At 37.9% G+C, this 18,784-nt stretch overlaps 1 protein-coding gene across 8 annotated transcripts; it reads right to left on the bottom strand.

Annotated features, from left to right (window-relative positions):
- Positions 1-675: 675 nt before the first annotated feature.
- On the bottom strand, positions 676-18,492 carry LOC306873936 (myotubularin-like). 8 transcript variants are annotated; one of them, XM_079423517.1, is made up of 17 exons: positions 18,414-18,486; positions 17,863-17,899; positions 17,277-17,300; positions 16,425-16,508; positions 14,635-14,707; positions 13,181-13,275; positions 12,361-12,471; positions 11,914-12,015; positions 11,611-11,694; positions 11,286-11,435; positions 9,172-9,357; positions 8,519-8,704; positions 8,231-8,434; positions 7,120-7,212; positions 6,379-6,492; positions 3,397-3,573; positions 676-2,683 (listed from the first exon to the last, which is right to left on the bottom strand). In XM_079423517.1, the coding sequence occupies exons 4-17, from the start codon at positions 16,485-16,487 to the stop codon at positions 2,501-2,503; spliced, it is 1,821 nt and encodes a 606-aa protein (XP_079279643.1). In that variant the 5' UTR covers positions 16,488-16,508; positions 17,277-17,300; positions 17,863-17,899; positions 18,414-18,486; the 3' UTR covers positions 676-2,500. The 8 variants fall into 8 exon arrangements, with proteins under 8 accessions (XP_079279643.1, XP_079279644.1, XP_079279647.1 ...); XM_079423518.1 differs by having other exon boundaries at positions 17,863-17,895; positions 18,414-18,462; XM_079423521.1 differs by lacking the exon at positions 17,277-17,300 and having other exon boundaries at positions 18,414-18,482.
- Between the last annotated feature and the right edge of the window lie 292 nt (positions 18,493-18,784).

Genomic DNA, 18,784 nt, shown 5'->3' with positions numbered 1-18,784 from the left:
CAGAAATTGTTTAAACATAAACATCTGGAATATATATTTAAAATAAACTAAAAAAATAAAAAACACTGTTTTTTAAAATTCATATTTAACAAAGAATAATCACAGATTCCACAAAAAAAATGTTTTCAACATTGATACTGATTTAAAAAAAAATGCTTTGAGCATCAAATCAGCATATTCTAAATGAGTATACGGATACGGCTGCTGGAAATTCAGCTTTAACATCACATTTTAAAATAAATGACATGCACCAAAACAGTTATTTTTATATTGTATTTCACTATATCGGCTATTACTGTATGTTGGTCTTGTTGTACATTTTAGATTTAAAATGTACTTCATAATAGATAATTTGAGGCATGCGCCTAATTAAAATAATTAAGGAAGCATCTGTTTGCTTTTAGATCTTATTAAATTGTCTGGAAATCTTCTCTATAAGTACGCTTTTTCATATCACTGTGATAGCACATACATTTTGGTCTTTAGAGAATGCATTTTCATTGCAGCCATGCATGCTTGCAGGTCTTGAATAACAGATCAGTCACTCTAGACAAAAGGTAAATTGCATCGGGTGGTCTATATGCTATAAGTGCTGCACATAACAGTAATGTAAGTAACATTAAAGCCTACAGTCATACAATCAGAATGCCTGAAATAATGAGCATACAGACTTTTCCATGAGAAATCTTTAAATTAATTTAATCAGCATTATGTACAGAACAATAGCTGGCCAACAAATAAAGGATACATGTGGGAATACAAAACACAAATAGATCCCTCTAAACTGTTATGTCTAACTTAAGATAATGTCAGAAAAATAAAAAAATTCAGAGTGCAGCTTTCCATCACTCAATCTCATGCGATGGGTTTGAGAACAAAATAATTCCCTACAGAATCAGATCGTTTTCAGATCTTTAAAATGTTACAAAGCAAAACCTAAATGCCCATTAAAAAAAGAAAAGAAATTATAAGAGGATGTCCAACAAATGACCTACAATTACCAAAAAAAAAAAAAAAAAAAAAAAATCGAATTACTTTCCATTTTATAAAACTGTCAAATTTTACACTGAATAAAATAATTATATTTTACAACAATAGAACTTTCAACAGTAAAATAGTTTTTTGTTTGAGGTAATTACATAGTTCTGGTACTTGTACAAAATAAAAAATAGATTTCTGCCCCCCCCCTCCCCCTCCCCTCCCCTCCCCCTAAAAACAACCAACCGCAAATGGTTTGTTTGTTTATTGAACTTGTTTGTCTTCTTCACACACTATGGTTTAAACTTCATATCCTCATTGAGGTCAAAGTCTTTAGAAGTTCAGTTTTCCGAGGCAGCATGAGCAATGACTCAATGAAGCCCTCCTCTATAACCCCGTGTCAGTCACCGCTCTCTTCCTCAAGAAAAGGCTGAATTTGGGACAGCTCAAACACACCGTTTCATATCCCAGCCTCTCCGTCCTACCCAAAATACTTTGCAGACTACGCTACGTCTCGTTGGGAGCAATACTGTCAGCTCCATCAGAAACAAAATATTTGCTTTCCGTGGCAACTGCACGTCGTTTTATGGGGTAAAGCCACTAACATGTAGGGCTTCAAACTGTTCAACTCCAGAACTAAGCAGGAGAAGAAACAACCTGTTCCTCAAATGCACAGTGAATGGAAATCACTCTATTCTACCACTGATGCTGCCATAAAGAAGAGAAAAAAAAAAAACGTTTCGCTATAAAATATACACCTGAAAACCTCAGATATGAGTAAAGGCACCGAAAAGGTATCCACGTCACTCGCTTAAAAAACCCTGGTTCTGTTCAACAAGCTAATATTAATCACTTCAGAACATTTTCCTACCATATCATACACTCACCTGAGCAGCGAATGACATTTACAGAGGAAAAAGTAAAACATTTAGACAACATATCTGCTTCCTTTACCTTTTGAGGTCAACCATTTGAGTTTGTCAAGCAGTTAAACCAAGTACACTAATGAAATGATTGCTCTACCAAAGTTTGAGGACCCTGCTTGATACTGGATTGACTGGACACCACACAGACTACAGTTTACAAGACCAGCACTCTCTGAACACCATTTAGATGCCATCTTACTAGTGCTCAACATTCAAAAATGTTCTTCACTCCGATCTAGACACTTTAGAACCCTAATAACACACGTAACGCAACACATAATCCACATACGTCCGTCCATTCCATCGCTTTCAATCGTCACATGACCGTTCCAAACAGTATCCAAGTGGCGTCTGGGATACCCACACATAATCTGACTCACTTTCATCAATGATTTGCGGCATGAAAAAAAACAGCACTGTCACTTTAAGGCTTCTCTTTTCGTTTAACGTTTTTTGCGTGATGAAGGCCGTACTGTGGTTTATTGCATAATTGTTTTGTTACTCGTTATCGTCGACATAACTACTAATTGTGTTACCATAATTATCACTATTGCTATGTACAAATGTCCAACTTCTGTAACAGTTTGTGAGTGGGATCAAAACGGTGTCTGTAAGTGTGTGATGTGTTGATTGGGCGTGGCAGCATTGGGGGTGGAGCTGTTTGTCAAGTGGGTAGAGGAGGGGGCGGAGTCTGAGAGCTGCAGTTCCTCCAGTTTCTTCAGGTACTGATCCCTCAATGCCAGTAGCTCCTTATAGCGCTGCTCCACTGGACTCTGTTGCTGATATGCACAAATATACACAAACATGCACACATGTGAAGTGACAAATGCGTCAAATAGACACCAGAGGGCAGCAAAAACACTCTTTGACTTCAAATAAAGGAAACTGATCACATCTGCATTTTTATGATACAAATGCTTTTTGATGCACATAATAAGCTGCTGGAATACAAGTTCTCGGACAAGCATTTTGCAAAAATCTATGGTTAGCTGGATAATTATAATAAGAATGTCCAGTTTACATGAACATAAATGTACAGTTTAATACTCACATGGCACTATGGTCTGTACACATTACATTTGATTTTTTTTTCTAGTCGATTGTTTTGGTGGCATTTAATATGTAAATGGTAAACAGCATTAATCTTTGTTATTACTAATGTGGTAAACCGCTTATTTATGCCAATGCTGGAGCAGCTTCTGCACAACCTCTGTAGCAGAATGTGTGTGTTGATAAGGATGTTCTGAGTGACAGTTCACTGCAGTGCCAGTCAGGACGTAATTAAAATGGAGAAAGAGGATTTTCTGCACCGCTGAATCGGGTGTGCAGACACACACACACACACACACAATCCCACCCAGAGGCAGAAACACCCACTATAGAAGAGATGCAGATGCTTTTGTATATACCATAAAAAGTCAGCTTAAATAATGCTTATCACCATACAAAATGCCATAGAAACTACAACCTGATTGTGAATGTATGTCAATACCTGGTGTTGTATGCGAGGGTTCCACCTGATGTAATAAGTCACCCAAGGCTCTAGGTGGCGCATGCTGGCTACAGGGTAGAGCACGCGACTGGACTCTGGTGTGTAGAAGGGGTTTACATACAATGATGCATCACTATTGACAAAAGACCACAGAGACACCGTCTTCACCCGAACGTTCTAGTGAATGATGGAAAATAATTGAAGAATCAGAAAGTTAGCATTTTGAATAAACATTACTCCATTATTTAAAGTGAATCTTAAATATTATTCTATGTTAAAGAAAATGAAAGCAGTTTACACTACCAGTCAAAAGTTTGGAATAACTAAGATCTCTCTCTTATGCTCACCAAGACTGTATTCATTTGACCAAAAGTACATTAAAGACAGTCATGTTGTGAAATATTATTACAATTTAAAAAAACTGTTTTGTATGATTTTGTATTTTAAAATGCAATTAATTCCTGTGATGGGAAAGCTGAATGTTCAGCAGCCATTACATCCGTTTTCAGTGTCACATGATCCTTCTGAAATCATTCTATTATGTCTTTTGAACTGAAGTACGGGTGATTTAATTGGCAATACAGAATCAGCTGTTAAGCTGTTGAATATATTGGTAATACAGCAGGTAATGTGTTGAATTATTCGGTTAGCAGTAGATATAAAGTGGGACTGTGTTCCCTAACATTGTTATTGCGGTGGACAGCTCTAGAGGGCCACCAGAATGAATGTTTTATCTCTCCAAAGTGCATTCTACTCTGACTGAGAGTCACTGAAGCATCCCTTTTACTCATGCTCTACTTCACACAATGAGCGCAGAGAGAAATAAAAAGCAATGTGTGCGAGTGAGAGAAAGCAAGCATAGGCCAACATATCTCACTGATGACAAGTGGCCTCCAATAAGCAGTGAAGAAGATGTGATAAAGTTAAAGAAAGGTAGAGTGGAGAACATTTTAATACAGGTACATCTAAAAAAATTTGAATATCGTGAAAAAGGTCAATATTTTTTGTCACTCATTTCAGAAAGTGAAACCCATATATTATATAGATTCATTACACAAAGAATGAAATATTTCAAGCCTTTATTTCTTGAAATTTTGATGATTATAGCTTACCGATAATGAAAACCCAAAATTCAGTGTCTCAGAAAATGTGAATATTACATAAGATCAATAAAAAAAGGATATTTTAAACAGAAATGTCAGGCTTCTGAAAAGTATGTTCATTTCTATGCACTCAATACTTGGTTGGGCCTCCTTTTGCATGAATTACTGCATCAATGCGGCGTGGCATGGAGGCAATCAGCCTGTGGCACTGCTCAGGTGTAATGGAAGCCCTGGTTGCTTTGATAGCAGCCTTCAGGTCATCTGCACTGTTGGGTCTGGTGTCTCTCATCTTCCTCTTGACAATACCCCATAGATTCTTGACAATAGAATCTCTATGGGGTTCAGGTCAGGCGAGTTTGCTGGCCAATCAAGCACAGTAACACCATGGTCACTGAACCAGCTTTTGGTACCTTTGGCAGTGTGGGCAGGTGCCAAGTCCTGCTGGAAAATGAAATCAGCATCTCCATAAAGCTTGTCAGCAGAAGGAAGCATGAAGTGCTCTAAAATTTCCTGGTAGATGGTTGCGTTGACTGTGGACTTCAGAAAACACAGTGGACCAACACCAGCAGATGACATGGCAGCCCAAATCATCACTGACTGTGGAATCTTCACACTGGACTTCAAGCAACATGGATTCTGTGCCTCTCAACTCTTCCTCCAGACTCTGGGACCTTGATTTCCAAATGCAGAATTTACTTTCATCTGAAAAGAGGACTTTGGACCACTGAGCAACAGTCCAGTTCTTTTTCTCCACAGCCCAGGTAAGACGCTTCTGACGATGCTTTTGTTTCAGAAGTGGCTTGGTAGTCCTTTTCCAGAAGACGTCTGAGCGTGGTGACTCTTGATGCACTGACTCCAGCTTCAGTCCACTCCTTGTGAAGCTCTCCCAAGTGTTTGAATCAGCTTTGCTTGACAGTATTCTCAAGCTTGCGGTCATCCCTGTTGCTTGTGCACCTTTTCCTACCCAAATTCTTCCTTCCAGTCAACTTTGCATTTATTATGCTTTGATACAGCACTCTGTAAACAGCCACACCTTTCAGTAATGACCCTCTGTGACTTACCCTCTTTGTGGAGGGCATCAATGTTCGTCTTCTGGATCATTGCCAAGTCAGCAGTCTTCCCCATTATTGTGGTTTCAAAGAACAAGAGATACTCAGAATTTATACTGTAGGGACGGTCACTAATTGAAAATAATTCTAATATTTTGAGATACTGATTTTTGACTTTCATGAGCTGTAAGCTCTAATCATCAAAATTAAAAAAATAACTTTTAACAAAATGTTTTACTGTACATGTAATGAATCTAAAATATATGAAAGTTTAACTTTTTTAAATAAGTTACAAGAAAAAATGAACTTTTTCACGATATTCAAATTTTGGAGATGCACCTGTAGATCCAGTCTGTTTCCACAATGCATGTAACAATTATAAATTAATATACAGTGAAGTCCAAAAGTAAGAGCACAATATCTAGTTAAACCAGGAAATAAAATGATTTTTAAAAATCATGACAAAGTGAAAAAATATGAAGATATTCTGAATTCATATGAATTTCTCAATTCAACTCAAATCTATTAATTTGTAAGCAGCTGCTAAAAAAAAAAAAAAAAATTAAATGAGAAATATGCAAAAAGTAAGCATTCTCTGTCTGTCGCAAACTTTTGGCTCCACTGTATCTGGGAGGCCACCATTCAGCGGCTCTATGCAAAATCAGTAAAAAAAAAAAAAAAAAAAGGATATATAATTACGGATTGCATTATTAATTATAACACTTTACTGATGTTAAAGGTAGGAAGGACAATTCAGGTTTGCATATTAATGTGGTTAAGTATCAAGTATCAATTGTTTGTGATGTGTGTGTGTGTGTGTTATTTCTTACATTGCTTTCACGGGCACTCTCACAGTTGTAGAGAAAAGTGCCAAAGCGGCAGCTGTACAGGTGATCCAAGATTACCACCAGGAGACGTTCATTAAACTCAAACGCTGTTGGGAACTGCAGATGTGGGAGAGAGATAAAAGTTAAAGAGATTTACTTGCATTAATGCATTAAACTCTAATTAGCTGAACAAAATCATTTTACAAAACAGAAAATGCATTCCAAATCTGTATGATCTGGTTTCTTTTGCTGTATTCAAGAGATATTTGAGATGCCATTTTCTATGTTATAAAAGTAGACAATGATGTTCAAGTACCAATGAAGTACTTAATACTACGGAAAACTCTTAAAAATAAAGGTGCTTAAAAGGTTCTTCACAGCGATGCCATTGAAGAACCATTTTTGGCTCCACAAAGAACCATTCAGTCAAAGGCTTTTTTTAAAGAACCATCTCTTTCTTACTTTTTTATAATCTGAAGAACCTTTTGTGAAACATGTTAAAGGTTAAAGGTTGCTAAAGGTTCTTTATGGAACCATTTAGACAAAAAAAGGTTCCTCTATGGCATCGTGAAGCACCTTTATTTTTAAGAGTGCAGACAACATGCAAAGCTTGCTTTGTTAAGTTGTTTCTCACTCAAATCGCTCTCAAGGTTACATATATTTAAATATGCTGTGTATCAGCATCCACAATGACTGAACAGCAGCAAAAACAAGAAAGCCATGGCGAGACAATTAGATCCATACCTGTTTAGTCATTTGCCACACGCAGTCAATGAACTGCACAAAGATAGGTGACCTGTCCTGATCTGCATGGTTTTTGTCTCCATGGCCAATTCTCTATATACATACACACACACACACACACACACACACACACAGACAGAGTATAACGTAAATACCAAGAGATAATGATTCTTTTTTTGTTTTTGTTTACAAAGCTAATACACTCAGATGTAGTTTACACTTATTTATTCTCTTTCAACTGAAGGAGTGGACTTTTGGCCTTCATAATAATATTAATTATAATATTTCTAGAAACTGAAGGAGTGGATCACAGATCTATAATGGCCTTCATAATAATATTAATTATAATATTTCTTGAATAATTATTAATCAAAGTTACATTTATGCATGTTAAAGAATAAGTTGAATATGGCTTTAGTCTGCCTTTTTACTCTCTAAGAAGCTGCTCTCATTGTGTGCGTGTAAGCATGCCCGATAAGGTTTAGGGCTGAGGCAACCTTGAAGTAAGATAAGTGTTTCTCCACTTATCTTACTAATAAGTGTGTTAGTATCTGTCTGTACATGGAAAAGCTCAGACAGTCCCAGAACAAACGTTCCACTGATGATGTCCAGCGTATCAGATATACGTCTCTGGAGAGACGTATTGCGTCGGACCTCTGATCACTTGTCACTAAAATAGTCATCAGAAGATATGCTTCAAGCTTGCGTCCATATGTGAAAATTGTCTAAGTTTATTTTTTGATGACTTGTGTACACTAAGAATTTTGATGACTTATGCATTGATGCAATTGTATTAACCTCTGTTAGGGTATAATTGCTTGTGTTTTTTAATTGTAAAGCAGAGCAGCCTACAAACTCGATTGCGAGTGTTGAAGCAGTGTTCATCTGCTGATGAAACTGCAAACTATTTTCTTCAGTAAATGTTTCTTTAATTAATCGCATCTCTGACTGCTGGTCTTTGTTCATCATACCTGGTCCTTGGGTTTTAACTGTTTTTACCCAACACAACTCTATAAAATCACCAAATAACACGGCTGACAGAACTCAAAAGTCCATCACTACACATGTGGTTTTACAGATGCAAGACTTTGTAAACTAAGTTGAAACTCACTGAAGCGAACTTGTGTCCGAAGCTGATCCATTCCTTCTCCAGCAGCACCTGGAAGCCCCCGAGAGTCCTGTAGTATGAATCCAGCATCAGCATGGCCAGAGAGGTGAGCTGAGCTGTGCGGTCCCAACCGTCACTGCAGTGCACCACCACAGAGCTCCCAGAAGACACCTTATCAGCCACCTGGATGGCCCCTGATAGCACCAGCTAGAGCAAGAAGGAAGGTAGTTACATTAGAGCATGCAGAGTTTTATAATATATTGGTATGCATGAAAAATAAACAAGGCAAACCTTAATATGCTCTAGCCAATGGGTGGACTCCAGGCTGGAGAGCCAATGAGACTCCTCCACATTGGGGTAGACAATGTCCTTTAACTTCTTCAGTGACTCCCTCATGACATGGATATTATGGATGTCCAGAAAGACCAGCTCAGCGTTCTGATATGCATCATCGCCCTCGTAACCCCCTCCTGTGGCCTGGAGGGTAAGAGGTGAGAAGTGTACAGGTTAAGATATGTGATCATGCAGAGAAATTTCTGCACACTTGCTTTCACACTTCATGTACCTAAACAAAAAAAAGGATCAATAATGCTATTTCAAAATGCTCTGTCAGCGGTGTTCAGTATGGGGTAGCTTTCAAGCACCACTGTGTTCCACTTCTGAGTCCCCATTGTGGTTGGTTTTGCTTTTAATTAGTTTCGCAACACACGAACACTGAGAACATACTCATGCAAAACCAAACAGTTTCGCTTGTCTAATACAAACCAAGAGTCCAAGACTGACTGGAAAACAGAAAGCAGCCCATACCTTCAGTGGATAAGGTCATAAGTTAGATATGAGGTAAACAAAAAGGGTTTTCATATTCAAGAACTTCTTGGAAATGAATTTGAATCTCTCAGACCTGCCAATAATCCCCACTTATTAGTAACTCACTGGAACCTTACCTTGTTTGCCACAGCATTGACATTAGGCCTGGCGTCATAGATGGTGAGTTTGGTAGTACCATTGGCCTCACGGATTAGGTCCAAATAACGTTCATCATCTTTGTTGCGCTTGCCGCTCATTCCCACCAAAGGCTGGCTACACCGTGTGATCACAGCATGGTTCTCTTTATGGAACCATGACAACACCTGAGAGGGGAAGGAAACACATCTTCTTTACAGATGGTAAAGTTATCACAATATATATTAAAAAAAACGCATTGTTGAATTGAAGATGAGGAAAACAAAAGAAAGCTTTATCATCATCTAGGGATGCATAATTTGTATTGATTCCATATTGGTTATCTGCCAGTATTAGGCATTTTCTTTTTTATTAGTAAACTGGATATATATTCAAAATTGGATATATATTGCCCACAATTGTGCATGCTTATTTCCCCATTTTTAAAATAAAATTACATTTTGTAATTAATGTAATGCTCACTTAATCTTTAAAAACAGTATTAGTGTAATAAAACTTATCACTATTTATCTTTAGCAGATCTCAAAATGAGCCTTCAATTTTCATACTGTGCATTATAATACTGTGATGCATAAGTGCATTTGTAGCATTTAAAATGACTGATATTAGTTTTTTTCCCATTTATTTAGACAAACTAGCATTCATTTATTTAGACAAACTATTTATTAGTCATCATCATTTATTGGTTATCAGCCATAACACGAAAATAATTATTAGCTTACTGCATTGGGCAGAATTTTAAAGGTGCCATAGAATGCATTGATACAGTATTTTAAATTGTTCTCTGATATCTACACAGAAGGTATGTGGCTTAGGTAAGGGCAAAAAATCTCCAGAAACGATTTTACATGTCCATTTACAACCCTAGGATTTCTCCCTAGAATGAAACGGTCTGTTATTGGCTTATTTGGCAGGGTCATGAATAATAATGAGCTCTGCTCTGATTGGCTGTTTCACAGTGCTGCTCAATGTTGAGCTCTGCTCTGATTGGCTGTTTCACAGTGCTGCTCAATGTTGAGCTCTGCTCTGATTGGCTGTTTCACAGTACGGCTCATCAGCAAGAAGGAAGCACAGGGAGGAAAATATATATTTAAATACTTTCTCTCGCAGTTATATCGTCGGGAAATTATACTGTATATAAAACGCGGGCATCAGGGAGCCCTTATTAATATGCGAGGCATTGAAACTGCTTTTGAACTGGATCGCGTTATAGTTTAACTTTCAAGAGACGCGATCACACAAACTATGTTTACATTATGGAGCAACAGTACTTACCACACATTTCACAAGATTAGATGCTTGTCAGTGGTGCTCAGGATCTGTAAGTCATTCGCCATCATCCTCATCTCTCCTTACTGAGAGTGAAATCTTATGTAATGTAACAGGCTACCGCTAGCAAGGAGCTAACCATGTCCCTTTAGTGGCTCGCGTTATTTGCTTTCTGTGCCTTTCTGAATACAGACACCAACCCATCCCTGCACTTCACACCCCCTTTACGGCCTGGAACATAACATTTATTTTGTTATTTTTGCTGTTGTCCGCGCTTGTTTATTTACAATACCTGCAGAGCTTCTGATGGTTCGGCCGGCTTAGAACAAGGGCGGGTTTATGCAAATGTTGGGGGCGTAGTGATCCCGACTGTTGCGTCACAGTCGGTGTTATGTTCTGATTCGCCTGTTTTTCAGTGGTCTTTTTTAATCACGAGATTTACATATGAAGGAGGAAACTATGGTGTTTGAGGCTCACTGTATGTCATTTCCATGTACAGAACTGTTATTATTTAAATATGCCAGGGTAAAGACAGTTTTTCATTCTATGGCACCTTTAATATTAATGCTTCTCTGTCAGTATCATCATACAGAGATATATAAACATCCAACCACATATCACAGCAAATATGTGAAAGTAAATATACTTTCAGATAAATCTGAAAAGCATTGCTTTCTTATTTATGTGCAAAAACTGAAATTGACATTCTCCAAACATTTCCACTAAACAGCCTGCGTTATATAGCAGAACCTCAAATATGACCTTCCAACAAAAACCACACCATGATTATGGCCTTTCATACACATCCATCTGTAAAAGAGCTCACCGGGATGCGGCAGCGGGAGCGGAAGGTAGCGACTCTTTTAAGATCGTCCTCTGTGGCCTTGTATGGAACAACAAGAATTGTGGGATAGGTGTCACACAGCTCGTAGTTCTTATTGATGAAAGTGACCCTCCAATCACTATTGGGTACACCCTGACAACCAGAACAGAAAACAACTCACAGTCTTTAGTAAAAGTACACTGTGCAGTATTTTATGCCATTACATTAGAATTATTATATTTGCAAGTGAATGGTGAGTGTGAGAAGGATGAACAAGGGCAGCACGACTGTTTCTACACTATCACAAGTCCTAGCATCTGGTCCTCACCTGCCTCCTGTACTCTTCCATGGCCTCATAAACGTTCCAGCCATTCTCCTCATACTTCTCCTGACTCAGAAAGGCAAAGAGTTGCTGTGAAAGTCAAAGAAAGAAAAGTGAGAGAGTAAGTTAAAATAGTATTTCATGCATTCTGCTACTGATGAAAGCCAGTTGTGAAATGCTGAATTGTTGAAACACTTAATCACACTGCATAAAATTCACAGAAGGGTTTAATTTAGTTAAACCATAAATCATTTCTGAATGAATCTAAAAATTAGCATTTAAGAATAAAGTTAAAAAACAAACACTAACCATTCCATGAGACAGTGGGAAAGCATATTTGAAAATAATCTCGAAGATGTCTCTTCGACTGTGGCCTTCTTGCTTCAGAGCAAATCGGACGTTTCTCATGTCCTGACACACACACACACACAATGATTTGAGAATGTCAGACTTTCAAAAAGAGGATGCTCTAACCTAACCTATAACATTTTCATACGATGGTGGTTTACATTCAAAGAAGAAGCTGTAAAGAAGTGCTCTTAAAACACATGAAGGTACTAACATTTATAGAAAATATTCAAAACTTTTTTGGAGCTAGCGGATATTAAAAACTGTGTGATACTACACATGAAGTATGTCGAGTTCAAATCTGGCTTGAGATACTTCAGGATCCTACTACCACTTTTCCCCTCATTTGCTTTACCAAACATTAGCAGTTATGGAATAAGAATTTCTAGGGCTTTGTGTGAGCGATACCTTGCAGGTGATTTCAAGCCCATAGGAGTTCTCTCCTCGACTGGAGGCTCCGCCCATCTTCTCTACACGGCTTATGACACCTAATGGCACATTCAGGGTAACTGGCGTCTCCTTTAGACAGGAAGTGACAACAATCTTACACATATATATGTACTATAAACACCTCAGAAGTGACACTTTCAGTTCCTTGCAATTATAGTAAATATGTGCTAAAACATGTCACATTAAGTTTGTTTAATAGGTCTTTGGCTCCATCTAACTAGTCCACTAACATTTTTGTGTGACACCACTAGATCTTCAATGTAAAACATAAGATTTCAAAACAGTTTACATTACTGTATCGATGAATTTCATATTTTTTTTTCTTTCTGCCACTTTGCCAGGCTGTCAGATCATGGCAACAGACCCCAGCAATGATCAAAACATCCACAAAACAGGGCTGCAGGAGTCCGCCACCATGTGCCAACCAAGGACAGAGCCAGAACCGAGATGAAAGCCTTTCTCTGATATGATGTGATACAAAATCCCTCCTTCTTCCTGTCCTCTCATATCCTTCTCTTTTCTCTTTTAATACAGACTAACAGATGTGTGCTATAACTAAAGGTGGACACTAAAATTTGACACAAATTTGATCACAAAATAAAGAATGCAGAAACATGCCTTCAAAGGAGAAATTGAGAAGGAAAGACTGAAACACAGAAGGAAATGGATAAGCTGGTTTTAAAGGAGCACCTGACATGGCCTCAGAATGACTGTGCCTGAACATGTAGAGAACTAATGCGTTGCACTTTCAGGAAATGAAAATGAAAGTTTCTCTTACTGAGTCAGTGTTCTTGAAGTAGAGTCTGTAGTTGGTGATGAACACCTTTCCTTTGACTGCAGCGTTAAAAGGGCAGATGTAGATGATGTCTTTATCTGAGGAGTAAAAGAAAGTGGGAAATACAACATTTATTTAATCCCATAAAGTCTGTCTTAAAATGTCTGTGTGAAACAATTCAAGTTGCATTAAAGTTACTTTTGACAAACATGTTTTGTCAAAACATTATACACTCACATTAAATGAAGACTCCAGTTATATCAGTGTTCAAGACAAAACTATAGTATATAACAAAAGAGCGGTCGCCCCTCATAGGGGCTGCCATTTTGAGATCACATGACCTGCCAGGTACTTTATTTTGATAGCCCTCTATTATTTATTTTTTTATCTATTATTATTAAATACAACTGTGTAGTGCATCACCCTTGCCAATATATTTGTTGGCAGCCACCGTAAAAAGCCTAAAGCAGCAGGTGAACATTTCCGCCACCTAGTGGACTGGAGTGTGAAACACTGGATGGCGCAAATATGAACAATTGTTTCCCCCATGATTTTAAGGTTAAAACTGTTTCAATACGGAGTTGGTTTTCATGAGTCAGAGCACTTAGGCAATGATTAGCGTGGAACACTGACTTGACTCACTTAGGTGCTTTATTGAGCATTTTAGGTGCTATGCTAAGGTAATGTGTAAAGTGAACATGACAAATTTCATAGCATTTTCATTTACATTTATGCATTTAGCAGATTTACATTGCATTCAAGTTACAGTTTTTTTTTTTACATTTTATCAGCTCTTGCTTTTCCCTGGGAATCGAACCCATGACCTTGGCGTTGCTAGCACCATGCTCTACTATTTGAGCTACAGGAAAGCTTTTTCATGCACAGCAAGCACGTACTGTATGTATGCAGCCTGATTTTTCGAACCGCACACAACCTGCATATGCGTCTTGAATTATTTCGTATCAATAACTTTAGGAGAGAAATAGCGCAGACACTGGACAAGGATGAAACTTTCTAGTTTTCATGTGTCATGCACACTATAAAATGGAGCATACTTTGAAAGGCAATGTGTTTGGCTATAAAAAAATTATACAAAAATAATTACATTCTATTCTACTTAAAATGTTTTTTTTTTAATGCATTTGTTAAATTGCATAGGTTTCATGATTTAATTAACTAGACATGATTTTTGATTACTAAAATTGAATTTGAGTCATTTGAACTGAAAAACCTGAATCCAGAAAAAATAAAACGGATTTCATAAGTCCCTAATAGCTAAAAAGTTTATCAGCGATCTTGAATCAACAGTTTTAGAACAAGCACGTTATTTGAACATTACAAATTGTCAATATTAAAATGCATTTTAAAATATACAAGTATGACCAAAATGCTTATGGAGATATCAGACTAATTCTTATTCAATAAGAGCCCAGAAGCACACACATGCTCTCACTCACCGATCACTCTCTCTTCTCCCGGCAGCATGGCAACATCTGCCAGCGGCTCCATCTTCAGGCTCTCTCTGGACGCCTGTCAAAACATGAAGGAACATTGGGTTGACATGGGCGCATCCCTCACACGCACACAAACGCTCTCAAATAAGGATGATCACAACTGTTTCTACACTACTCACAACAATAATACACTACAGTTCTACACCAGACATGATTGTACTCCGTGTCATCTGATCAGAGGAAAAGAAAAACGCTGGGGAAAAAACCTGAGAGTGACAGGAATGGAAGAGGAAGTAGTGAAGAGAGGAAAATAAAGAGTAAGAGGAGACTGTCCTCTTTCACCCTCTGTCTATGAGCACCAGTCTGATGCTCTGTGTGTGTGTGTGTGTGTGTGTGAGATCAGGGATCCAGATTGTCTTTCCATGGGCTATTTTCCTGCTGCCAGTTGAAGGTTAGTGAACTGGAATGCGAACTAAGAGTGCCATTCGCTGCGTGTAGTCGTTTATTCTGTCGGCCTTTTGCTGCTGTTTAGTGTTTTGCACGTCGCAAGCCTGTGGGCTGAGTGAAGCAAGGGCTTCTGGGTAATGGTCTAGCCCGTGTTCTTGAGATGACAAATGGAGCAGCCAGCCAAACACACACACACACAGTGATCCTAGCTGGGAATCTAACCTGATTCACACAAATAAGAGGTAGTTGGGTAAGCAGAAGAGGGCAGATGAGGAAGGTGGAGAACAAAAAACAGCCAACTAGTAAAAGGATTAAAAGAGACAACGTTAAAGACAACTTAAAGGTACAGCGTGTATTTTCTGCAACATTCGTCTGCAATTGTTCACAGCCATCTGGGAAATCAAGCCCAAATGGCTCAGTTATAATCGTTTCTGCATATTAAGCTGCGATAGGAAAAAGAAAGAAAGAAAGGAGACTGACTAAGATAAAAGAGACAATCACAGAGACAGATGGATGGTTCTCTGTACAAAATCTCTCTAGCTGTCCTCAGGGACCCTGGAAAAACGGAGTGTCAGGTTCTGCTGCCTATCACCTGCCAGGTGTTACAGCTCCACTAACATATGTATGGAACAGCAGTCTCCTGGCTCAAGTGCTAGCGATGTGCCAACTCCCTGTCTGCCTGGAATCCCCTCTGCCCAGAGAGGTTACATGTGCCAAGCCAGACACTGCATATGCATGTGTTTATGTAGGGAGGGGCGCTCTGCTTTTAAAGGAAACAATCTATTTCGCTTTAACCACTAAGACAAGTTCCCGTTTGAATTACTCAATTTTCACACATTTAGCAACATGCAATATGCAAGCGTATTATTAATCACTCTATAAATGAACTGAATAGCTAAGCTGGACTGAGAGCACATTTTGGTCTTAAAATAGGTCAGCTAGATAGATGATAAATAACGTGGACATCAACTTTCTTTTTTAACATCATGACCCTATGTATAAAAATATTACATTATAATATGTTATATTTTATTATATTGCATGTATAATTATATTAGAAGTGACGTCAATAAAAGAAGTACAAGCAGCATATGTCTCTTCTACAGCATCTATATGGTTGCTTAATACTATAGGAAAGCAGAGCAAAGGGCAGCTCTATTGATACCAGTGAAGTGCATTATTAATTCATGCACAAAACAAAAGTCTAACCCTCCTACAACAGCATTGCACACTTACAGGATAATGTAGTTTTGTAAAGCAAAGGGGAAAATGAAAAACAATCTGTTACAGTCAAAGGACAGGGGGACAGCACAATTACAGCATGTCTGCATGCAGGCTTCACTCACGTTTGGGCTGGAGCTGTTCCCCAGAGGACTGGAGTTGTAAGGTGCTATAGGAGCCGAAGCCATCGCTGGGTTTACTTCTTCCACCTCCACAAGAGACATGTCATTTTTCTTTCAGCTCAACAATAAAGTTTTTTTTTCTTCTGGCTAATAGTTCAGATTTGTAGGCTGTCCTGTCTACATTTTCAGTCGACTCACCATAAAAATATATTTATTTCTGACATCTACATTTTTAAGATGTCTAACTATGACAGCAACAAATTAATAAACATGCTTTTGGACAAAAATGGTATAAAGTGATTTTTCATCTACACTATCATTCAAATGTTTGGGGTCGGTACGATTTTTAAAAAAAAGTCTCTAATATTCACCAAGGCTATATTTAATTCCTCACAATTAAATTATTATATATTGAGAAATACTATTACAATTTAAACTAACTGATTTCTATTTAAATAAAATGTTTAATGTAATTTATTCCAGTGATGGCAAAGCGGAATTTTCATCAGCAATTACTTTTCTTTTGTGTCACATGATCGTTTAGAAATCATTTTAATATGCTTATTTAGTCCTTCAATACAATTTCTTACTATTATCAATATTGAAAACAGTTGTGCCCCTTACATTTTTATAAAAAATTACTTCAAGATTCTTTGGTGGATATAAATTTCATAAGAACAGCATTTATTTGAAACCGAACTTTGAAAATCATACTGACCCCAAACTTTTGAATGATAGCCTGTGTAAGCCATTAATAACTCAAAAAGCACAGTTGCTGTTTCTACAGTCATGTTCATTTTTTTTTTTTTTGCAGAAACTACCACAGTGGAAGTGAGAGGAAAATATGAAACATACTGTGAATAAACAGCAACGCCACAGCTGCAAAAGTTAATGAACATCATGTCAAGTGATGCATTGATTTTGATTGAACCATTGCAATGCCATAATAATTTGGACATGAATTCTTTCAATTAGCCATTTTTATCTGAAATGTATAATATTAACATGAATTAAATCAGAATAATTATTAGTTTCATAAACTTTATTTAATCAAAATATAAAAGATGTTTATATAAAAGCCACCCAACAACCCAAAAAAGCCACAAGCTTTTTCATGTTGACAACAAACGCCTCAGCAATAAGTCTGCATACAGACAACATCAGCATCACAATCACTCTTTGGGCTAAATTTACACTTTTGTCATTAACTGTGATGTTGAAAACACAAGTTCAGATCTCTGAGTCATTGTGGGGCAAATATGAAGCTCTGAGGTTCAAATGGACACCTGAGGGAACGACACATGAGGTTAGTGGTCAGAGACAGGCATGTAAATGATTACAGCAGCGGCCTGAGTGAGAGTGAGAGAGAGAGAGAGAGAGAGAGAGAGAGAGAGAGAGACAGAGTTATTTATAATGATGATAGGACTGTTGTGGCTCTTACATGACGATGAACATTTACAGCCTTCTTCCCCTGCTGCCTATAAAGAAAATGGCTTTTAACTTAGAGATAAGAGAGAGGAATGAAATCAATCTGTCAAGGGCAGTTTCACTTCAAAACACTCATACTCCAACCACAATCACCCTAAGGCTTTAAATGCCCGTATCAATCAGGGCAAAAGTAGCTACACACATTCACTAACTTATGTGATGGAAAATTATGAGCAGTATATATCTGGCCCATATGTCCACATATCCACTTCCATTCAAACACAATGCCAGATAACGACATACACATCACAACAAGCTTCTCAAGTGTCTAAAAAGTCCACTTTTATAACTTCTCGGGATTTCGTGGGAGCTCTCACACTGTCAATGTATTCCAGCACAGGACTGTGACCAGGAAATAGCTCGGGCCTATCTCTACGACAGCTCTCAAGTGCTACATTTACCCCTGAGTCCGCTCCAAGCAGCCCTAAATACAGACCAGACCCTCGCAGAAAAGTCATAACGCGCGACCCGAGCAATCTTGGGTTTGCAAATGTCTTTACTTACCCAGAAACTGCAATTCTCCGTTCCTCAGATCGCCAGTGTGTTTTGCACCGCCGCAGGAAGCGCTCAGCCCGAGTCACGTGACAGCGGTCACGGCGCCCATTGGCTACTTGTCAAATCATGTACTGCAAGGAATTTCGGGAGTTGTATTTTTCTTCTTCTTCTTCTTCTTGTTCTTCGTCTTCTTTCCAGTTTTACGGCGGTTGGAGTTGTATTTTTTGATAAGGACGGTGAAATAAGAAGCTCATTCTTAAAACATGCTGTCAAACCTTAACGTTTCTGTCGTGAAAAAAATGTGCAGATATTGAAGATACTCAATTTAAAAGCATCTAACTTATTATTTCATCACACAAAATGAATACATTTTTATACTA

Source organism: Barbus barbus, assembly GCF_936440315.1.
Source record: "Barbus barbus genome assembly, chromosome: 1".
Lineage (NCBI taxonomy): Eukaryota > Metazoa > Chordata > Actinopteri > Cypriniformes > Cyprinidae > Barbus > Barbus barbus.
This window is presented reverse-complemented; position numbering and strand designations above follow the sequence as displayed.